This window comes from Epinephelus lanceolatus, chromosome 2 (genome assembly GCF_041903045.1).
Source record: "Epinephelus lanceolatus isolate andai-2023 chromosome 2, ASM4190304v1, whole genome shotgun sequence".
In the NCBI taxonomy this organism is placed as follows: Eukaryota; Metazoa; Chordata; class Actinopteri; order Perciformes; family Serranidae; genus Epinephelus; species Epinephelus lanceolatus.
The window spans coordinates 34,209,432-34,233,342 of NC_135735.1; the positions used below are offsets into that span (position 1 = coordinate 34,209,432).

The 23,911-nt window shown below is 41.8% G+C and overlaps 1 protein-coding gene across 2 annotated transcripts in view; it reads right to left on the bottom strand.

Moving 5' to 3' along the window:
- Positions 1 to 622: 622 nt before the first annotated feature.
- The window catches only part of myo5aa (myosin VAa), a 71,872-nt gene continuing 48,583 nt past the window's right edge, over positions 623 to 23,911 (bottom strand). Inside the window, exons 15-40 of one of the 2 annotated variants that reach the window (XM_078161026.1) lie at positions 21,204 to 21,359; positions 20,233 to 20,330; positions 19,953 to 20,039; positions 19,248 to 19,356; positions 18,829 to 19,040; positions 18,431 to 18,587; positions 17,937 to 18,176; positions 17,589 to 17,837; positions 16,421 to 16,514; positions 16,150 to 16,295; positions 15,816 to 15,929; positions 15,533 to 15,667; positions 14,790 to 14,846; positions 14,364 to 14,591; positions 11,107 to 11,207; positions 6,808 to 7,006; positions 5,380 to 5,445; positions 4,845 to 4,938; positions 4,585 to 4,734; positions 4,158 to 4,312; positions 3,902 to 3,991; positions 3,140 to 3,290; positions 2,759 to 3,041; positions 2,489 to 2,663; positions 2,244 to 2,324; positions 623 to 914 (exon numbers count right to left, since the gene is read on the bottom strand). In XM_078161026.1, the coding sequence (XP_078017152.1) occupies positions 762 to 914; positions 2,244 to 2,324; positions 2,489 to 2,663; positions 2,759 to 3,041; positions 3,140 to 3,290; positions 3,902 to 3,991; positions 4,158 to 4,312; positions 4,585 to 4,734; positions 4,845 to 4,938; positions 5,380 to 5,445; positions 6,808 to 7,006; positions 11,107 to 11,207; positions 14,364 to 14,591; positions 14,790 to 14,846; positions 15,533 to 15,667; positions 15,816 to 15,929; positions 16,150 to 16,295; positions 16,421 to 16,514; positions 17,589 to 17,837; positions 17,937 to 18,176; positions 18,431 to 18,587; positions 18,829 to 19,040; positions 19,248 to 19,356; positions 19,953 to 20,039; positions 20,233 to 20,330; positions 21,204 to 21,359 (3,780 nt within the window). In that variant the 3' untranslated portion in view covers positions 623 to 761. The remainder of the gene's footprint in view (positions 915 to 2,243; positions 2,325 to 2,488; positions 2,664 to 2,758; positions 3,042 to 3,139; positions 3,291 to 3,901; positions 3,992 to 4,157; positions 4,313 to 4,584; positions 4,735 to 4,844; positions 4,939 to 5,379; positions 5,446 to 6,807; positions 7,007 to 11,106; positions 11,208 to 14,363; positions 14,592 to 14,789; positions 14,847 to 15,532; positions 15,668 to 15,815; positions 15,930 to 16,149; positions 16,296 to 16,420; positions 16,515 to 17,588; positions 17,838 to 17,936; positions 18,177 to 18,430; positions 18,588 to 18,828; positions 19,041 to 19,247; positions 19,357 to 19,952; positions 20,040 to 20,232; positions 20,331 to 21,203; positions 21,360 to 23,911) is intronic. The other variant, XM_078161027.1, reaches the window with a different exon arrangement.

Consider the following 23,911-nt stretch of genomic DNA (forward strand, 5'->3'; position numbering starts at 1 on the left):
CTCAGCTGGCTTCGTACTGGGACTCAGAGACCTAACATACCAAGACTACGACTTATCGAGTTGTTCCTCTGTATGAGGCCTCGACACCTCCTTTTGGGCCCGCTCCCGTGTATAGGTACATACATTCTCACCGGAGAACGAGACGATGACAAGAACTATCTTAACAGCTAGTTGGGACACAGAGGAGGGGGCCGGGGTAAACAGGGTCAAGACCACTAAGACAGACCCCGGTATCGAAGGAGATTGGAGGCGTTGATCTGGTCCTGTGGCTTCTCTAAGAGGCAGGCGTTTATACAAGCAGTGGATGGACGAGGGCGCTTTACAGCCAGATTTAAACCAGCGGCGGCGACTGTATGTGTCGTGTATTATTGTGCATTTTGTAAGAGAGAAAGTGCACGTGAGTGTAGGCGTGCATGTGTGTGTTCAGAGGATGTAAGTATTGTACAGATGCATGTTGAAAGTTCAGCATGTGGTGGGATTTGTGTGTTCAATTTTGCATTTAAGAGAACTGGAAACCATGTTTTGAAGCTCTTTGCGCCTTCTCAGACAATTTTTTAGACATAATTGCTCAAATTGTGTGAATACAAATCCTAATTTTGGAGTGTTTGTGACGCTCTAAATATTTTTATTTCTCTTGTGATGGTTGTATATGGCTAAAAGTCTTTTTGGGCCAGTGAGTGTCATGTGACTTGCAATTCCAACTGTGGCCACTATGTCAGAATTGCAGCAGGGCTCAGAGCTGTCCTGTGGGGGGCCTCAGTTTAGACACGGGTAAGGAAAGCAAGGTTGAGCGAGCCTGGGATCTGGATGGTTTCCAGGGCGAGGGAGGAAGGGTTGAATGGGAAGGTAACCGGGTAAATCATCTTCGTGTCCATCAGTAACTGGGGACTCTCACACCGGTCTCGCAAACGAGTCTGAAAGGAAAAACAAGAAATGGAAAGAATTAATATGCAGTCAAACTTCATTTGCAGAAAAGAAAATCAATTTTAGAAGACAGTCAACACCTAGTAAGGTTTCAGTTTTTTAAAGGACTGTACCTGTGCTTTTGAACATTTAAGTGCTTTGCTGATAGATTTTTTCCCATCAACCAGACAGTCACTGTTTTGCCTTTCATTTAAGTTAAAATGTGTGTAATTTTCTACATTCAATCTGATGGCATAAACTGTTGTTTGGAAACCGGTATGTGCTTGGTAGGTAGAAAAGTACATTGGTACAAAATCTTATTCTTTTTTTCTACCTTCTGTCGACCTGATTGGACTGTTTGGACCTTGATTAAAAACATACAATATATAAAACACTATGATCTGTTAAGAAAATGGTGGTAAGTGTAGAAAAGGTTCATCAATGTTGTAGCAAGTGGCTCAAGACATGCAAATAAATGGCTACAGCATTAAAAATGAACAGTCTTGCTCCAGTGGCACACTGCCTATGTGAGCAGTGCATGACAGTTACCTCGCTGAATTGCTGCAGCTTGCATGCATGCAGTGTTCACAAATGATAGCGTTGCTGCTGCGGCGCTGCTGCAGTAAATACTGTATTTCCACCATTAAAACTTGGTACTCCACTCATTTATGGGGCTGTGCAAGTCACTGCTTTGTCAACAACATGTTTCTAGAAATATTTCACAATAAAAAGCCTTGTGTTAATGAATGAAGCTATTCTGTCATCAGAAACGTTGTCAGATAGCTTTTATTTTAAAACGCAAACAGGTAAGGTTGAGTTAAAAAGAAATATTGATACTGTTTCATGACGGATATAGACATTAAAAATGCAGTGAAAGCTTGTGTGATGTCAATCTGATCATTAAAAGACTAGTTTTACTGTCTATTTCTGCTGAAAACCATGTGCATCACACAGAAAAATAGGTGACACTCCTATTTTCTATATGTTCTGCAGCTGAGCAGCAGCCACACCGCGTCTGAGCAGCGCTGCTCACGCGGGAAGTGTGGCTGCTCTGACCTGTTGACTCGGACATTGGAAAAAAAAAAAAAAAATAAAAAAATGACGTTCTGCCACACACTGCTCATGCATCATGTGACCTGGGCGTTAAAGTGCTGTCAATTTGCCAACTGGAGGTTGAAGTCACTCACTATCAAATTTAAATTACCAGCACTTGATTCTATTTGTGCTATAGTTTGGAAAGTGTTTTCAGGTGGCTTTCCAGGAGCATTCATTTCCTTTATGTTAATATTGTAGATACATAAAAAGTATGTCCAGTGATGTATTCATTTGGAGTACATTACCTGTATGGTTCGTATGAATGCAACCGACACTCTCTCCTCAAACTCGTTGACTGGAGTGTAGAGGTTCAGGACCTTCACAATCTGAAAGAGACATAACACAGAAACATTCTTTTAACATTGAACACATCTCACCCACAGTGGCTGGTTCTTCTTAGATTTAAATCAGACTGTGGTTGGATGCAAATGAATTAAAAAGCTGGTCTGGTTTCTTTGAATGTGGTGTCATGAATGACAGGAAAGTTTACCTGAGCAGTGGTGAGGGCCTGGCACATGGAGCAGATGGCCTCAGCGTCCTCGTCAGTCTTTTTCTTCACCTGCAGCAGCTGAGCGGCCTGGATCAGAGGCTCCAGAGTTTCCTTGGCTCCACATATCATCAGACCTTTGTCTCTGAGCCACTCCTCCAGCTGGCTCACATTGTACCTGCACACACACACAAACAAACATCACAAGTTAAAGTGGTTACAACAAAAACACAGGCTAAAAATACAAGAAGCAAACCAGCCACACTCTCCTACCTGATCTGCATGCCTTTGCTCCAGGAGCACATGTCCTTGCGTAGCAGCAGGTTGTTGAGGGTGACGGCTCCGATGATGTAGAACTGCTGCTTCACCACCTGCTTGATGAGCTCGGGATCGGTGCCGTGCTGGCACATGGTGGAGTGGAAGGCGCTGAGCTGCCGCAGGATGGAGTCCAGGGTGTAGGTGCCCTCGTCAGCGATACTGGACGTCCGCTTACGGAGACCTGTGGGCTTCACCCCCGACACGCCCTGGATGGTCTCGTGTTCCAGCATGCCAGAGACTGCAGGGAGGACACACACGTTTATTAAGTACTTGTATCATGAACATAAGTAAACACAAACAACACTCAGCAGCATGAGCTTGTATGAACGCACACACCTATCATGGGCTGGAGGATGTTCTCCATGCATTTGATCAGCTGCTGGTAGATCTGGATGGCCAGGTCACTGATCACCTGCCTGTACTCTGCCAGGTCGAAGTTGGACAGACAGTGTTCATTCTGCCTCGACGTGTTGTGCTTCATGAAGGCCTGAGACACACGGACACACGAAGATACAAGTTAAAAAAATTAAAAACAAAATAATTTGTACACGTGGAAGGACAGGAAATATTTGTCTATTTATCTGTCAGTTTATATTTTGGAGTTATTGTGGGCTTTCTGTTTATCATTCTGGCTTTGGAGGCCTGATGTCTTATTTGCTTCCATTTCTGCAGTATTAGTTGGTCTAGCTCTGTTAATCATTTTCTTGTAAATAAATGTCATTGATTGTTACACTTAAAAGTGTTTCAGCAGCGTTTCTTGTCATTTTGGGTCCCCTAGACATTAAGTTAATGTTGTAGCAATCCCCAGCAACTCTATTAAAACTTTAAAACTTTCAGCACTATTACTCTAACACCATAAGCAATCAAAACAATATTGATTTATTTATTTTACAAACAATTCTAATAACAATCTCCAGTTAATTAGATCTTTTACATTTTCTGCCCAAAGGTCGGCAGATTTTTTCCAAGAAGAAACAAAAACACAAAGACCAATAACTGAACTGCCTCATAAGTCAGGAAGGACAAATCCTATTTTTTGAATCTGCACATATCTGAGTGAGACGGTTTCTGTGCTTGTGTGCGATGTGTCAGTCTCACCTCGTCTCCGCTGTATTGTTTCAGACAGTGTAAGAAGCGACAGGTGTTAGCCAGCCAGAAGGAGACCGTCTCAAAGTCGTCTCCTCGTTTCTGACAGGAAGAGGAAAAACAGACTGTAGTCAGTAAACCAGTTGGTTACAGTCACACTCGAACTCTATCAAACTCCACGAGGAAAACATCCCGAAAATTACTGAAAAAGCAGCATATAAAGGGTCGTTGAGTCAAATTACAAAAAAATCACACATAGTCTACATACCTTTAGGATCTTCTTAATACTGTTGATGGTTGACGTGAGCAGGGTGCGGACCTTCTGGTCATCGTTGACGTAGTCTGCATGTCTTAGACACATAAACAGGATGTAGGCTGGCAGACCTGGGATCAGATTCACAGCTACACCGCGAGGCTTCAGCTCTGGAGAGACAAGAGGAAGAATGAGTTCAGTGACTCCTTGAGGAGAACATTAAGAGAGAAGTTTCTGCTGTCATACAAAGCTATATTTACTACAGGTGGTTTTAGATTTCAGACTGTTAATGAAGTGTTCATTTTAACATCACCTACATTCTGGTTTATTTTAAATATATTTTACAAAAGATCCCTCAATAACCTCTTTAAAGTTTTTAGATTTTTTATGACTATTTGTTATCTAATTTTCCACCTGCTGTTACTTTCTCTTTAGTTCTTACCAAGGATCAGGTTCTTGACCAGTTTGAGCTCATCCTCCTTCTTATACTCCAGCATCCCTTGGAAATCTTTCTCCCTGCGGGGAATGTTGACAGGGTGTATCGGCTCGTCCACCATCTGTCCTGGAGACGTCTGTCCCTCCGTTTGACCCGCTGGGAGAAACACACAAGACATGACAGTCAGGCAACATCCTGTACTGTAGCACCCAAAGACATATAGTACAGACTCTGCGGCCTCTGCTGATTGATGATTCTTCCCGTACCTCCCATCTCTCCGATCCTCTTGGAGTAAACCTTCAGCTGCTTCTTGAGCTTGCGGATAGTTCGGTCCTGCTTCTCCAGCTGCTCCATTAGATCCTGATACAGGCCGAGGGTCGGAGTGATAGAAAGAGAAAGAAAAGAGAAAGACAAGAAAGAATCGTGAGGACAAATGGAAAGTCTGCTTCACACTGTCACACTCCGGTGGTAAAAAGAAACACTGCAGAGCTTTTGTAAATCAGTTGTTGGCCAAGTCTTGCAAACAAACAAACAATCAAACAAACAAACAAACAACAGGAGATCAAGACGCGAGCTGCTGTGCAGATTGTTTTTTCAGAGGAAGAGAAGTTTTAGGACTCGTTGGCTGTTAGAAACGAGAAAAAGGTGCAGAGCTGCTCCGCTGTGAGTTAGAAGACGCTGCTTTGGAGAGTTAGAGTGACACTCAGCGCTGCTTCATTCAAAACACAAAACCTCAGTTAGTTCTAACACATGCAAACACACATGCATGCCCACACACACACACGCTCTGTCTCTACATACAACCATCCGTCGTAAAATGATGACTCGAGTCTCTCGTGATGCCGTGGGGTCTTCAGCCAGGAGCTCCTGTCAGGTGACACCATCCACACAGAAATGAGTGTGTGTGTGTGTGTGTGACACTGTTTCAGGTTTTTGTACACACGGCCCGAGTGGTAATGAAACCACTGACCCAAAACGCTTGTGTATAAAAAAGCACCAACGTGTGTATGTGTGTGTTGTTGATGTAGAGCAGATTCTAGTTTGACGGCAGCAGAGTGATTTATTACCAGTCTTTATTTCTCATTCAGAAATGATGTGCTTTGGAAGCTCTGCAGAAAAACACAGCACCTCCCTTAAACCTGAAATAAGTCATTGTCATTAATATGTGATCTTCTTATTCGCCACCTGTATGAAGGACGATCATAAATAGTGATCCTGCCATATCTACACAGTCAGAGATGGTGCCCATGTCTTCACGCTCTTCAGAAATGATGATCAATTTATTGGGTCACACTGTCCTGACTGACAACGCCAGTTAAATACATCATACATTTGCATTCACGTTATTTTGTTGTTCTGACTTTTCGCTCTGCTAAACAGCTCGATATAAACAACAACAAGATGTGATGATGCAAAGCATCACTTTCTTTGCTGCAGCTGGGAGGCCATAACATGTGTAACAGATTTACAGATTTCACCTTTAAAGTAACAGTTTGACATTTTGGGAAATACAGTTACTCGCTTTCTTGTGGAGAGTTAGACGATAAAATCAATAACCACTTTTATGTCTGCACAGTAAATATGGTCTAGCAAAACTGAGCAGTTAAAAGGCAACCAGCAAAATGCCAGGAAATTTACCGCTCCCTGCCAACACAAAAGCTGCTTTCTGAATTACAAACTTTTTCCTTTTTACTTTTAGTAGGTACTGCAGCTACTCTTCAAAAGTATGTACTGTTGCATGCAGTATGCACACTGCTGGTGCTACTACTACTACGTCATAACATTGCGCCCTGAACTTTCACTCTCTTGTCCATACATCTGTCTCAATGGAGAAAATGTGATTCCCGAGCTCACCAGAGCACGTATATTGTAACTTGAAATGTCAATGTTATAAACTAAAAGCTTACATTTAACGACCTGAATGTAAAATGTATGTTTAGGTGGAGAAAAACAAAAAGGATAAAGGCTTCACAAACATTTAGCTGATTCCTACTTTGATACCTCGTTACTTGTTGTAAAATTAACATTTCATTTCTAAGCCTCAATCTTGTAATATCTTGTCTTGCTGTTGTGTGTGTGATGTTTAAATGTGCTGAAACTCTTCTTAATGTGCACCCTACATAAACCGGGGTTAAACTTGAAGTTACCACTCTTCCTCAGCCTGTGTGTATCTGTGTGTGTGTGTGTGTGTGTGTGTGTGTGTGTGTGTGTGTGTGTGTTGCAGCGTACCAGGTTCTCGTTGGTGAGTCGGGTAATCTCGTGTTGCAGACTGGCTTCGATTCGGGCCTCTGGGGGCAGCTGGAGGTTTTGGGCCAAAAGCTGCTGCTGACGGTTATTCTCCTCCTTGACATTTTGCAGCTCGCCACGCAACGACTCCACCTCGTTATCGTAACTTCTCCTCTGAGTCTGCAGCTGGTGCTCCAGTAACCTGTGATGGGGGGATCAGACCAGATTGGGAGGAAGAAAGAAGGCGGTGTGCCAAAGAGGGCAGACAGGAGATGAAAGGATGAGGTGTGCGGCAGGTGAGAGGGAATAAATGGGAGGAAGAGAGAAAAAGAAATCAGCATTATAGTGTGTACAGAAAGAACAAAAAACAGTAAGAGAACAAACACGTTCACCAGCGTGGTGACGCAGGACAGCAGCATGCTGTGCAGACACTGCCAGCAGCCCAGAGCCCAGCCTCCCTGAACACTTTCCTTAATTCTGCCTGCTCATTAAGTCGAACTCACTCTGTGGTCAGAGGTCAGGCTCAGCAACGGAGCAGGTAGAACTGATACAGGTTCAGCTTCTTACTGAGAGGGAGGTAGGACCTGCCTACCAAACTGTACATGGATCTCTTCACACTAGTTTGGTAACTTCACACTCAGTCAGTTATATGAGTTAGGTGGCAATTAATTCACCAATATTTAGCAAGACTTCCACCTAATATGACCAAAGCAGCAAGAAAGTTTAATTCTCTAATAAATGGTGTAATTTGAAGAGACATCAGCAAGAAAACCAGTTGACAAATTTGGCATTGAAGGTCCTGAGTGCTCAGACTGAAATCAAATAGTTTTTGTGAACAAGGAGGTTGTTTTTCAATATCAGGAACAAAGAAGTTTGTCTCACTGTGGCTAAACTCCTTGTTCATCAGTAAGTCAGCTGTACATATATTACAGCATGAAAGCATAATGCTGTGTTCACACTGAATCAGGTAGACGGCAGACAGCACAGGGAAAAACAAACAGCCTGACGGAATAACAGGACTGTTTGTGTGACGATATGTTGTGATGTGATGCCGTACTGTTTAAAAATAATAGAATAAAATATATGAAAAAAAATAATTTTGTGTTTATCATTTTATGTATTTTCCCAGGTATTGTCCAGATCGCCCCTGTTTTCACCTTGTGTTAGGGAGCTGCGTAACATCAGCTGTATATTCTGTCGTGGAGGATGGCAAACATTTTAAATATTTTAACTTTGAATAGGAATGCCGTCTACTGTTACCTGCGCTGGTATTCTCTACCAGCCTTACCTAATTTTCCGTCCTGCTCTCATCAACTAAAATGACATTCGGTTTTCCATCTACCGTGTCCCTGATTCCATGAGGACGCAGCATAATACATTGCGAACACTCTTTGAAGCGAGCTCTGCAGTGAATATTAAAATAATATGTTTGTAACACTTACTTAACGGACTGTCATAAGTGAGCAACACAAGGTTAGTGACAGGATGAAGACAAGTTCTGCTGCACTATGTTACACAGACAATCAAACCAAAACCTTGTATAAATTACTATAACTCATGCAACATCTGTGGGAGTTTTTAAATCCTTTTTAAGAGCACACAATCCTGTGTGTGACAAAAAAAGGAATACATTTTCTGTTGAGCCAAAAATATTGAAAGTACACAATTAGGCTACATGATTCGCTAACTCTATAGCACAACACCAAACTTAATCACTGTCATCTACCGTCGTAAAGCCCATCTGATGAGTGCCAGGGCAATATTTAACATAAAGAAGGTTTATGTCTGTTAAAGAGAGAGGAACGTGTTAGTCCTAATTTTAAAATCTATGTTTTTCTGTTTTGAATTTGGCAGCAATTCAGCTCATAAATTCTTATTAGTCTAGAGGAGTGTCACAACAACCAAATCACAAGCAGTCTTAAATGTCCGAAAACTGGACAGAATTCACAGAAAGATAGATGTGAGAGAAAACTTGGTAAAGACTGGTAGAGAGAAAGAAAAGAGGCGAATGAAGAAAAACAGCAGCACACATCCTTTCCTCTGAAAAGACAAACGTATCATGCTCAAAAATGACACTGGTGTTTAAAACACAGTTACACCTGATGGTTTCCTTTAAGCCCTGATTAACCAGCCACAGCTCTCCATCCTCATTCAGCTTATGGAAGTCTGGAGCGGCAGATCTGACCGACACACAACACAAAAGGAACATGAACAACACAATAACAAAAAGAAAATGCGGAATGGTTGGGCAGGGGAGAGGTGTGCAAGACAACAAGAATATGCCTATCTATCTACATGTGTGCACATAAAAACAGTGTCCAGTTTGAAGCTATATTATCTGGAGTTTGAGACTTCTGTCTGTCTTTTGGTTGCTCTTAATTCATTTGGTTTAACTATGCAAGTGTAAACTGTTTTTACAATTAGGATTCATACTGTGATCTAAATCTATCTGTAATTTAATTACTTCCAAAACTGAAACAGTGCTGTTTAATTATGCTAATACCATGTGACTCATATTTTCTGCTTCACTGCACTGCTGACTGTGAGAGTGGGGGTGTCTGTTGTCTTAGTGTAGCCTGGTGTGCACTAAATATTCTTCACTTGCGTCAGTGTGTGAACAAAGAAGGTCACAAGCAGCACAGGGAGTAACATGGGAGTAACAGAGGGATGACAGCAGTGATGCACAGGGCAACTTTTTGGGCAACTCAGATGAGCAACAGTGTGAAGAGTTCCCTCAACACTGTTACTTTAATTAAATTGGGAAAAACGTTGTTGTTTAGAAACAGAGAAGACGTCCGCTGTTAGCTACCTGCTGTGTATTATATCAAGTGTGTATTCACTCTGACATCATGATAGCGCATGTGTGCAGCATTTTGAGACCGATGACATGAAATAATTAAAAATGGAGCAAACACTTTGACAACATGATGGGTCCTTGCAAAAATATTTCTGTGTAGAGACATTTACTTCCTTGAAAGTGCACTGTGCATCTCTGCTTCAACAAACAAAGAAAATAAGTGGGCATTCATGCAGGGTTTATGCTGAAGTCATTCCATGAAGCTGAGACGGGAGGCCTCCTACGACAGCATCCAACTATCACTGCTGAACAGTCACTGTGTGAGGAAGTCGTGTTGCATATCTATGTGTTAATAACCTACAGCTGAAGAACATATGAGCCTCTCTAGCTCAGACATTTTACATGCTTTCATGCTGCACATGTTGTAAACACCGCACTGTAGATATGTAGCTCTGTAGCATCTCCACAAACAGATCGGAGCTGTTGAAGCCACTGAAAACATCCTTGTGTCTTTGTTTTGAGGAAAAACAGAAACTCTTTTCAGTTTAAAAGACGCTGCTCTTGTTCATGCTGAACATTAAATCCCATGCAGTCCTATGAGTCCGAAACTCCAAAGCCAAACACACATTCCTTGACTTCAAACACTGCTGAAAGCAGTCTGTTAGAGCATGAGTAAAACCTGAACTGTAGCTAGAGCTGCTACATTACTCGACATGCTGTTAGGCCAGAAAACGCCACACAAAGCTACCAAAGCTGTCATCATCGACTCTATGACGTAGAGTCAGCTGTTTCAGCTTGGGTAATATCAATCATTTGTGACATTAATCAACCCGGTTTAGCATCAGCGTGGCCATGCATGCTCTGTCCCATGATGCATAGGCCACGTCTCACTGGTTACCTCAGCCTACTCAGGAGATCATTGACTTCCAACGGCTTACGCATGAACCTAGGAGATCTGCACAGGACAAGGCAGTGTTCACAAAGACATACACACATTTCTTACACAAACATCATGGTAATATTAATGGAACAAGACAGATCGGTTCCTACACATTGTCCATTTCACAATCCCTGACTTTTCCAGGCTTGTATTTCCAGACTTCTCAGTGGATTTTTCAGACCATATTTGAAACTACAGAAGGCCGCTGTAGCTGTACCCCTGATGGGGACTGCTCATTGTTCCGGCTGCCTATTTTTCTGAAGCTCTATTAGTCCAAAAACTGTACCACTAAACCGAAAGCCCATTTGTATAGCAGCCTGTTATCCTGAAAACAAACGCCTGTTGTTCTGAGGGGCTGTTTCTTAAACACAGGGGTGTCCAAACTTTTTTAAGTAGGGGCTGAATATCATAATGTGAAAATACCTGGGGGCCAGCTGCTTCTTACATACTATGAGTTATTAAAAAAAACAATCACAAACAAATTAGACAAACACACATGCTCTTGTGATGGAAAATTCTGGTATTTAAACATATTAAACCTATAATGTGTTGTATAAGGTTATACCTGTTGGTGTCTTTGAGGCCTATGTAAGCTTGTTTGAGTTCATCAGCGTCCTTCAGTTTGGACACGTCCTCAGCGAAGACAGAAGGCTCAGTCATGGTCTCCTAGAGAAAGGTGAACAAGAAAAGAGGGATAAAGGGGAGTTAACACCACATTTAAAAGAATATACTGGTTGCTACAACTGTATGAACCACTTTCGTACAGTCTAGGGGTGTGAATAAAGACAAGCGAGTCAATGGTGTCATGATTGTGAGTTCACACTGCTGTGGGCAGTCAGCAACTCAGCATGTGTGCTGTTGACTCCCTGCCAGCATCACTGTAGCTGCTGGCTGCAGCTGTCCTTTCACTCACTGACAATCATCAGCCAGTTGGAGCCTCATGCTGAAACTGTGACAAGCCATCAAGCAGCCGTCTATCTACAGGGAACGTCACTTCACAGAGGTGGTGTCTTTTTCTAGCTTGCAAGAGACAAGAGGTGCTGAGCACCAGCTGATAAGTAACAGGAGTTTAAGGTCATTTGTGATCAAAATGTCTGAGCAGGGTTCATGAGACTGCTGTGTGACAGTTTGATATGAAGACTGGGCTCATTTATTAACTTGAAAGCTTGACAATAGACACCAGAATATCTGTGTGGCTGCAGTATAATGCAGCAGACAATCTGTCGCAAAGTTTATTTCTTCAGTGGGTTCCTCAACAACATAAATAATTCAACACCAAAGCCCAGCACTGTACATTAGCCCCATGATCACGCAGTGCTTTAGAGCTGCACCATTAATTGAGCATTCAAATAAATTCAAACATTATGTTCTGAATTTAAATGTTGTGCTCTGAATGCACATTTATCAAACTGAGTGCAGTCAATTACATCTGCATTTTGAAAAAAGGAGAACTAAACTTAAGTACACCTAATTTCAAAATGATTGTCATGTTATCAAAAATCTGTGCTGCAATTTCAAATTCAACATGCTGAGGGTTTTCAGGTACCTCCATCCTGAGTTTGTAAATGTATTACAGTGTTTACAAGGATAAATGCAAACTGGCTGCTGTTAAATGGCCACTGAGCAGCACTCTGACTTTTACTGACAAACAGTCCTTAAACGCATCCACACAGACAAAGGAGGAGACAGATGAGACAATTAAAATAGAGAGGACAGTTTGTAAAGCCTTTCTAAGGAATACGACAACCCCAAATGATCAATCACTCATCCTGTGTTACGTTAAATTTGTGAAGAAAACTTTTGTTTTTCCTTGCATGCACAGTGAACAAAGAATCCAAAAACAGAAAAAATTCTTCATGAATTGAAGTAACATTGGGAAGTACCGAGCATACAACAGAATAAAGGAGACTTGGATTATATTGCTATATTATTGTTGTGTGAGAATTTGTAAACAGATGTTTTGTATAGTTTTGACTTCAATTCATCAAGAATTTCTTTCTCTATTTTTGGATTCTTTGTTCACCATTGAGCAAGCGAGAAGAACATTTTCTTCACGAATTCTGAGTGAGTCATTGATAAACAGATGGATGGTCTTGGAGTGAGGTATTCCTCTGAAGTAAGAATGCTGATCTTGTATTTCCTTCTGTGGTTAAAGGTCAATGCTGCGCTCACATGCTTTTTAAGTCTGGGTTCCACATTTGACCATAATTTGGTCTCCTGTTGTGCTTCTAGTGCACGCTGCTGTCATACTTCAGAGGGAAAATTCACCCTTGAATGTTCTCATGCTGTTACTTATCTTTAATTTGATATTCAAAGACTTCCAGGAGTCTTGTTGTAACCACTTTCCCTCAGCCTGCTCTCTTTACTTAAACTGAGTTAATGGTTTTCCACATTCCCCAGAGAACTTGAATTGAAGAAAGCAATGCAATTATTCTTTTATTTTTGGGTACTGGAACTAAAACATTAAGCTAACTGTTGAGGTTATGAAATTTTTTTCTTTCTCTAAACTCTCTTTGTAACCCTCTAATTGTTCTGGAACCAAGTAGGAACTATATTTCAGCAGCTGCTAGGGAAAAATAAGAAAAACCTCCAACAGAAATACAGCTGTTTTGAGCATCTAAGGGTATATTTTAAACTATCCTAACATTTTTTCTACCAGTGGTGATGAGAGCTGCACTTGTTCCCAATGAACACGGAGCAAACTGAGCGGTCCTCATGTTTACTGTCACCGAGATTACATATACAACTGACTGCTGGATCAGATTTCTTACCTAGGGAGGTTTTACATGCAGGACAAACTGTGAAAAAAAAGTGTCAAACACTCATGCATGATGCAGGTTTTTTTTTAACTGTACCTTCTCATCCTGTGGGAAAGCATGGATGGAGGAGAGAAGGTGGAGACAGGAGTTAGACACACTGATGGTGCAGTGAAAAAAAATAGCTACATACAGTGTGAACAACAATGGGAGTTAACTATAATTTTGATCGAAATCAATGACCAGCTTGAGTTCAAATGTCAATCAAGTAATGTTTAAGTCATCTTCTGTCATTAAGATGCAAATTTTTCATTGAAAATTTTCAACAAATTTTTGATACAGTTTAAAGGTCCAGTGTGTAAGGTTTAGGGAGATTTAGTGGCATCTAGCGGTGAGGTTTGCAGACTGCAACCAGCTGAAAATTCCAGCTAAAAATGAATGAATTAAAACCATTTTCAAGTTACAAATGACCAAAATCTGTCTTTTTCCAGCTTGTTGCCGATGGGAATTTATTTATAGTGGTCGACACAAAAACACTAATAGCCCCATCTAGAGCCAGTGTTTGGTTTGTCTGTTTTGGGCTACTGTAAAAACTTTGCAGCACAACATGGTGACGGCTCATTCTGCAAACACGATTCTTGTTTTCAGGTCATTATACTAGGATGAGTATATTTATTAGATTATATTATATTCCATTTGTGCCAATATATCCTCTTAAATCCTACATACTGGAACTCTATAAGTTAAAAAGGGAGTCTTAGATTTCAGGGTGTTTTTCAAGGTGGAAATCTGAGATTAGGATCACAGGCAAAATAAAGTCATCTTTAGGCTTTCAAAGATTTGCCCCGATCCCTTTGTCTTTTTTTGGGATATTGTGCTAACAAACAGACAAACAGAGAAGCAGACACGGGTGAAAACATAATACACAAATGTAAGATGGTGGATGCAAACAAACAGGGTACCATCCACCTAAATCTCGCTTCAATTTGTGAAACAACAACAACAGTGGTCGATGTACTTTCCTTCTAGGAACACTGACAAAACAGACAGTGGAATGTTCCTCTACCTTGTGGTGCATGGCTTCCTTCTGACTGACCAGCTGGGAGCGCAGGATCAGCACCTCCTCCTTGCGGACCTCCAGCTCTTCGCAGGAGGAGTTGAGCTGCTCCAAGAGCACCTTGTAAGCAGGGGAGCCCGGGGCCCCGGCGTTTGTAGCTGCGTTACCCAGCAGGCTTTGCCTAATCTCCGCCAGGTTATGTTTCAGCTTCTTGTTTTCTGACTCCAGCTCCTGACGCTGAAAAAGTGAAAAAAGAAATCAGTGTCAGGGGGTCATAGTTAAAGACACGAGTGGCTAATGAGGCTTTCTGAAGCTATGGCATGAATTACTGTAATAAGAGAAGTTATCTGGCTTTGGGTCAAGTTATTCTCTGGAAACAGTGAGAGAGCATGTGCTAGTGTTACATTTCTATTTTACTCTTATCTGGTAACTTACTTTCAGGGACTCATACTCCAGCTCTGCCCCACGAGCCTTTTTAAACTCTGCGTCATCCTGAAACCAAAAGAAAACGTGGCGATGAATAAGGCTGAATAAGAACATGGTTTGATTAGAGAAAAGGTGAGTCAAACACACACAGTAACAGCTCTAACTGTTAGCATCACACAGCTAATGTTATCAAACGCTTAGTGACAGGTTTAACAACAGAGTCGCGCTGTGTCAATGTGAGATTGCTGGGATGGTTTAATGGCTTGCTGTTGGATGCTGGCCCCCACTGCTGTGTTAGCTCATGCTAACCAGTCAGAGACAGCAGGAGGGAGCGCACCACTATCTTGTATAGATTCTAATTCTGTGGGAAACACTGACAACACTGGCTCCCAATCTGAGATTGCATCACAACTATTTTTGCAATTTCAACTTTTTCAATTTCATTGAAACACAAGGTCTTTAAACATCATCCAGCAACCCCATTAAATCAGGCATTTCAGGCCGTTACAATCCTAAAAACCTTCCCGCGAAATCCTGGAGATAAACCTTAATACATAACTTTTAGTCTAATATTACCCAGATATTCATTACTAGTAATACCAAGTAATTATCTGGTTATTACTTTGGTAATTACATGATATTACTTATTACCTCTTCATTACCTCACTATTACTGTGTTGTACTGTAAAGTGCTACCAAATGTTTCATCATTTGTTGATAAAGTGTTATGTGTCAGAGTGTGGGGTCAGTACCCTGGCTCTAGCCCGCTGGAACTGGTCCTCTTTGTTTTCCAGCTCGTTGCGCAGCGACTGCTTTTCTTGCTCCAGTTCTGTGAGACGTTTCTGCAGCTTGAGGGTCAACGAGGTGTCGATTCCTCGTGTGACATCCTGCACGACAAAGAACTGTTAGGACAGAGCTTAAGCCCTGTGAAAAGTACTTATATAGCAATGTTTAGATTAAAAGGTCATTTTAACAGATTTTGCAACAGTAGAAACCACGTCTCTGCATTTTTCCTTTTATTAAATGAATTCTTACTTCTGCGGCACGGGAACCTTCTTCCAATTCGGCGTACTCTGAGTTGCAGGTGTACTCTGATTCGTTGCTGCTGTGGGTGGAATCTGTTCTCCTGTGGCCAGGCTTGGAGACGTTCTACAGATGAGAGAAAATAAGCCTTTAAACTTTAAAAATGACAGACTCAAGCTCTCCTTGCTGCACCTTCAGATGATAAGTTCAGCTCAGTGTTGAATATTACTAACCAGCAAATCTTAATTTTAACAAGTTGAGTGAAACTAAAATGGTGTCTAATTATGTTCATAAGTAAGGTAAAACTCTCATAAGTATTGACTGTGTGTATCCATGTGTTCCTCACCGAGGAAACCATCTCTTCTTTGAGGTCGTCGTATTTCTCCTCGAGGCGAAGGTGTTCTGTCAGGAGATTCTGGTAGCGAGATCGCTCCTCGTTCAGATCTGTTTCTAGCTGCTGAGTCTCCTCTGCTATAGCACGGGCCATTTTCTCTGATGGGACAAAAGATGCAGAAGGAGAAGTCAAAAGAAAGAAGGAAACATAATGTATGTTTAAGGAGACAATAATATACTTCTGCATGACTAGATGGATGATTTATGTGGAGATGTTTGTGTACCTGTCATCTGCTGACTCTGTTCCTGAATCAACCTGTTCAAGTCGTCCTTCTCCTTCTTCAGCGAGCCATTCTGATCCTTCAGCTCCGAGACCATCTACACAAACACACACAAACATTACATGTTGTGTACAGCAGGTGACTGTCAGCATCTTTAATGTGAAATTCTCAGTGCAGTGCTCCACAACTAAATGTGACTGATCCATTTAATTTGCACTTCTATCATCTAACATGTTACTTGAACTCCTAACTCTCAAAACCAGCGCTTCTTATTTAGACAAATCTCCAGGATTATTTGAAGAGAAAAGCCAAAATACTGCTGGTAAAAACAAAGAATACACACACACACACACACACACACACACAAACACAGTTCAGTACCTCACTATCACACTACTCTATCTCCTGTGCTCACCTGACCCAAAGCAACACTGCCCCCTGAGCCCACCACGTGCCCTTCTCACACTGGTTCGCTCTGGCTCCTGAATCGGGGAAAAACTGTTTTCCTCTGGTGCCAATATCCATATTTACACAATGTGCATTTTGTGATATACATACTTCCAGGGAACTATGGGAGGAGCAATTTCTGTTGAACTTGGTTTTAAACTAATAATGGGATTTTTGACAGCCACAGTCTCACTAAGAGGTAGAGGGAAGACAGAGGAGGTTTTAAAGGGACAGTTCACCTGAAAATCAAACATGTATATTTTTCCTCTTACTTGTAGTGCTATTTATCAATCTGGATTGTTTTGGTGTGAGTTGCCGGGAGATATCTGCTGTAGAGATGTCTGCCCTCTCTCCAATATAATGGAACTAGATGGCACTCGGCAACTCACACCAGAACAATCTAGACTAATAGACAGCACTACAGGTACAATAAAAAGTATGTATTTTTGATTTTGGGGTGAACTGTCCCTGTAAAGAGAGTAAAATATCCACTTGTTTTTTTAATTCCGCTTCTGCAAAAACGTTCCTTGAAATTCAAAACCTCCAATTTACTAAAATTGTTCAAATACAGAACCGACATCTAAGGAGACATCTCCAATCCACAACAAGAACTAGGACGAAGACAAAAACATCTACTGTAGTAAAGAAGACAACACTACTATATGTGCACCATGCAGAGGGAGATGGAGGATCAGGACAACTGCAGGTTAAGTGGACATCTTACTTTCTCCATTTCGTCCCTGTAGGTTTGCGCCCAGTCTTCGATGGTCTTCTTCTCCTTCTGTGTGGAGCTCAGCTCCTTCCTCAGCTTCTCCAGCTCCTCCAGCAGCGATGTCACCTGGCTGCCTTTGTTCTTGGCATCCTCCTCCACCCCACGCAGCCGATTCAGCTCGCCACGCATCCGCTCGTTCTCTGCTGTGTATGAAGTCTCCAGACCGTTTAGCTTCTCGTGCATTGACCTGTTGTCCTTGGTCTGGAGGAACAGGACAAAGAAAAGTCAAACACACAAATTACAAGTAAGAATCAATACAAGAGGACTGAAAACAAAAATGGAGAAAACAGGGCAACTCACCTGCTCGTCGATTTTCCTCTGCAGCTGCATGATCTTGTTCTCCATGCCTTTGTTGAGCTTCTTGAAGTGCTCCACTGAGCGAGCCTCGATCTTCAGCTTCTTCAGCTCGCGTCTGGCCCTCATCCTGCGGATGCAGCACTGCAGGTAGACGATGGAGACGAGGCAGCGCTTGTACCAGCACCGAGCCAACCAGCCACGAACGCGCTTCTGAATGATCACCACCTTGTGCTCCCGCAGTAACTACAGACACACACACACACAATAAAGCAGAGGAAGAGAGAGATGAGAGCATGTGGGTATAAATATCTTCAGATTTTACTACAAGCTGAAAATTTCTTTCTGCAATATTTTCACTCAGTGTGTTTCTTCCCCATAAGTGACAGACAACGGTATTTTTTTATTGCTAGATCTTAAGCTGGATCTCAGGACTTAATAACAGAGGGAAATGTTAGGATGAATTATATATTTGGAGCATTTTGTGATGTGTGTCTTACCGCCTGGTACTTCTGCCGGGCCATGTAAGCTCTGAGGATCGTCTGCATGACCAGGGCAGCAGCCTGCTTCTGCCTGTAGCGTTTCCTCTCCACGTACATCCTCTGGTACTTCTGGATGATGGTGGCCGCCTGCGTGCGACGCATGAACTTGGCCAAGCTGAGGAGACCCAAGATACACATGTCTCAACTTACATGTATTTAACATTCTAATATAACTTTTGACCTTGCTTATTTCAGCCTTTGACTTTTTAACAGCAGTAATACTCAAACTAAATTGTTTTAACCAACACTGTCTTACAGAACAAACACAGTTTATCAAAGGGAGTCAAATGTCTTTGCATGTGATTGTTCTGGTTGAATGGCCAAAGAGAGGTGAATATCAGGTTTAGCTCACTCACCAGCGAGCCTGGTATCCTCTGGTGAACCTCTGGATGGTGATGGCAGCGCTGCGCTTGCGCAGATACTTCTTGCGTGCTAGCCAGCAGCGGATGGTTTTCTGGATGCGAATGCAGGCAGCTCGCAACTTCTCTGCTCTCAACTTCTCCAGGTACGCGACCTGGCCAGCCCTGAAGAAGATCTTGGTCTTACCAAACTGGTATTTATCGTGGTCCTGAGGGGAGACAGGAGCAGAGATCAGGAGTAAGACAGTGATTAGATGGACAAAAAGGGACAGATGCACTGTGTGGAACCTTCACTAGTGGGTTTGCACAGAGGGGGAAAGGGGCAAAACAACTTGAGTCCATTCAAGATCTTTATGCATCAGGCAATGGAAAGCTGTCATTTTTCAAGAAAAAAAAAACAGGAAACGTAGTCCGACCTGCACCAGCATCTCCAGAACATTTCTGCAAGTCAGCTTCTTGTCAGGTAACACGTCTTTCTGCTTCATCAGCACTCTGTAACGGCTGAAGAACTCCTGGTACGTCCATCTGAGACACACACACAGAAAAACAGTTAGAGGACTGCCATGACCTAAACATCAGATACTTTACTGTTTGTTAAAGCATGTTCATTTTTACCAAAGTAAATGTGCAAACAGGGGGAAACAGGTTTGCTTTGTTTGGCTTAAAAGAAATACTCACTGACACATAATGCAGTGAATGTTTGTGGTGTCAGGTTGTAAAAAACATTCTGATATGTTCCTGTGAGGTAACTCATCCTGACTAAAATCCTAAATTAACACTTTTTCTATTCCTTTCTTTACATGATGCTCCAAAAAATCTTGTATAAACAATGTTATATGCGTCTCCAATGCGAGGAGGAGACCAGACAAAACAATATCCTCTACAGGGATAAAACTAATCAGCTGAGCAAATTGGCTAATGATAGATAATAAAGACACAGATCAAATCGATTCTGCACTGAGCTGGCTGCATTGTTGTAAGGATGTATTCACACATAATGTATGCATAGCAGGTTCTTAACTACAGGGTCAAATTTCATTTGCCTTGTGCTTAGAAACTTAAAAAAAACTTCAAGGAGACAACAAGAGAGCAGTAGCAGTGTTGCAGGGATGCATCAGTACCTGGACGGGAATCCAGCAGCAGAGATGCGGATGGTTTCCAGGACACCGCAGGCTCTGAGCTGCTGCACTGCACGTTTAGGATCAAATCTGCCAACAAAAAAGAACCAAAATCAATATGGCTGCCATAAAGTACACCTGAGCTAAGATGGTGGTCTAGAGAATATGAATACCTTTAGAGTGCATAAAAACATAAAAACAATTGTACCATACTCCCCCAGAATAACAATATAGTTGAAATATGCTGAAGAGTTTTTCATAAACAGAGAAGAGGACGACTCACGAGAAGGCCAACTTGAAGTCATTGGGTTTGATGCAACGAACGTAGTGTGGAGTGGTTGCGTTCAAAGTCTCCATCAGCATTTGCAGAGAGTTACGAAACTATACGGGAGCACAATCATCATCATCATCATCATTTCTTTTGTAGTGTAAAATGCAAAAAACAAACCAACAAAAATAATTAATAATTAAATAGAGATAATGTACTTTGATTCTATAGAGAATTAGAAATAATTGATATCCCTTATAACTCACAACAAAATTAAAGGTAACTTTGGTATTTTTTCAGTCTGGACCCTATTTTCCAACGTTTTAGTGTCTAAGTGACTAATGGGAACAACAATTTTTTAAAATTGATGCTGCAGGTGGCAGCAGTGAAACAGGCTGCAAAATAACCACTCAGGGCAACAGCAAACTGTCAGCGTACGTCAAATGAAAGTGTTTCTTTTTGCCGGTGACAGGCTCCGATTGTAATTATAGTGTCTGACAACATTATGGACAGGACAGAGAAATGAAACATTTCTTTTGCTTAATCCTGTTTGTTACTGTCTTCCTGCAGCAATTCACCTCACAAGACTTCAGAATAAGACTTCTCCTTGTGACTCTGTTAGACACAATAACAAACAGACCGCATCAAGCAAAATGTAAAGACGAAATATTTTATTTATAACAATAATCTAAGCCAGTCAGTGTCAAAAACAAGCACTTTTAGTGGACGTACAGTGACGGTTCGCTATCGGCCCTGGAGATTACATTGCAGCCTTTGCTCAATACACAATTTCAAAAATTGCTGTCCCATTAGCCACTTGAACATAAAATAAACAATACATGTTCAATGTGATCTGATATCTACCAAAATACACCGGATCTGATCTCATTAGATTGGACTGAGCCCCTGTGTTAACACCTACACTGATCATGCAGGTATGTAACTGCATCAGTCCACAGAACAAAACACTGGAGAGAGATATTAACCTGGCAGCCGACAGTCTTCTTGTGCTCCTTGCTGCTCTTATCTCGACCCTTGTCAGGTTTGATGCTGAGGCGGGTCCGGCCTCCAGTGCCGGGGACCTGACCAGTGGGGCTGGTGGCTTTCTCCTCATCCTGGAACAGCTCCACCAGCAGGTCAAACTGGGAACAGCAGCCCATTTACAGTCACCAATAGAGCAGCTAATGGCAGCATTAGACACTGCAGGTAATATTGATTTACTGAGTAATAAGCTAACCACAAAGCATTTTGCTCTGTGTGTGTGCTGCTAAATTAAGCTTCAGTGCAACTCCAATGCATATTTATGGGATCTAACAGTCTCTTCTTACAGTACATGGCATGCATATGGATTTCTCTTACCTAGTGCACACAGCCTCACGAAGCATGGCAGCTTTCATTTGAGCATTTGCCACAAGCCTTTATAGACTGACTTTAGTGTTGAAAACCACAATGTTGATGACTTCATTTTTAAATTTCTAAAGTAAACAAGTAATCTAATCTAGTTATCAAGTGTAGAGAGAGTTTGACATGACAATTCATCTCAATATTTTCACACAAAGACAGCTGACAAGCTGCTGGATAGTTTAGATGAGTGAGTAGATGTCGCTTGATTTTGTTGATTAGCGTTTGTTAAACTCATACACAGTCGGAGAGCTGTTAAAATGTTTTAAAAAGCCAATAAGAATAATGAAGGGTTATGTTTTCATATATGGCTTTATGCAGTGGCCATATATGACTGCATGGCATTATTCTGCCATGGTGATATGACATAGTAGCATAAATGATGCACACACTTATCAGTCATGTTCCATATAACACTAAGGTTATATGAGGAGGATGCTGTGTTATGTGCAGTTTCAGGTCCTCCTGCTGTGCTCACAGCGTTGCCATGCTGCTTCTCTCGCCAGCGTCATTAAGCAGGATAATCTGGACAGCCACGGCCACAAAGGCTTTACGTGCTGCTCGCTCTCTGCATCACTCTGGGAACATAAAAAAAAATCCTCCTTCCTTTGTCCCTTGTTTGTCTGTCCAATCCCCTTTTCTCTTCCCAGAGTGCTCCCCATGCAGCAAACAAAGGCACACACACACACACACACAAACACACACACACACACACACTCAACTTCAATCTCCTCAGTGCATTAGAGTGATAATAACTCAGTGCTAGAGGGAAACAGGGAAGGAGGAAAGAGAAAGAAAAAGGAGCTGAAGGAAGAGCTACAGGCAGACCAGCGTTGTGAGAACGCCTCTGTTTACCTTCTGCTGGCAGGGAAGGGTTGTCATGATGAGGACAGAACCAAACATACATGGACAACATATGGAGACACAGTGACAAAAGAAACACAATGACATTAAAAGGAAAAGAAACCCACAGCTCAAGTTCAAAATCATCATCAACCCCATCAAACACTGTAAAACACATCTGTGATTCAAACTGAAAAGCTGAAAACAAACAAACAAACAAAAAACAAACAAACAGGCAGACTGATGATGAGGCTGAAACAGATGGGATGATGATTTCTTTCCTTGAACACTTTGGGATGCATTTCCACTGTGCTCCGAGTCTGCATGAAGTATAGAATATGTCTGTAGTAAGAGGACGGCCACACAATGGAAGTCTGCTGTAACCTGGGTTGTAATGCATCATTGGAAACCTCAGCATCAGGCATTTCTCGAATGCACTGTATCGATTTGACTTGAAAGCAGACGTTGGTATGAATGCATGAGTCCTCTGGGTCTGGCAGGTCCCAGTGCAGTTTTGAGCAATGCAGGTACTGTGGAGGCATCACAAGGCTGGAATAATTAACTGCAGTTCTTGTTTTATTAAACCCAGGTTTACTTTTCATGGTTTCTGGCCAGTTGCTAAGATCTGGGATTTAAGTCACACTGCTAAAAATATGTGGCAAGATACATGAGTGGTGACTTATTTGGGTGAGAAAATAAGGCGGTAGGTAAAATGTAAAGATTCATCACAGTTTACTGACTTCCTGTTTCAACTTTGTCTCACTGTACTGTAAGTTTTCCTGTGCAATGAAAGATTGTTATCAACATTTTCAGGTGTGCTCACTTTGGGTTTAGTTGAAGCTGTTTAGAAACTCTAATTTGGCTAACTGTTTGTGTACACTCTGTATGATTGTCTCTCTGCATGTTTCTTGCCCCAGTTCGTTGCAATGATGTTGCCCTGTTCCCAGATTTCAGCAATTACTTTGGCGAGAACAATTTGATCAATGCTGCCAAGGCTACAAAAACAAAACCCAAGTTGTAATAAACCAGAATTTTCCTCCAACTGTTTCCACAGCTGAAAGGCTATCAACAGCCTGGCTTCAGAAAACTACATCATCTCCATCTTGGTCTGCATTTCATTCACTGAGATGGTATCTAGTGTGCCTTTCTGAGGAGGGGCGCTTCACTTTAAAATCTTTCTCTGTTTATCAATGGGCAATCAGAACCGCCTCCATGCCTTCTTGCGTGAATGTTCTACCTCTCGTTTTGTATTTGGCATGTTAATGTGTTACATGGTGATGCAATGACAACTGTTAGCTGCTAGATGTATACAAAATGGTTTCCCTATCATTCTCTGATTGTTGAGGGAGCGTTTAAGACAAGTGCTGTGTCCAAAATAGCTCACTATGTATACACTACATACTCATTATGTGTGCTAAAGTTTGACACACTATTGTTTGAATTAACAGTA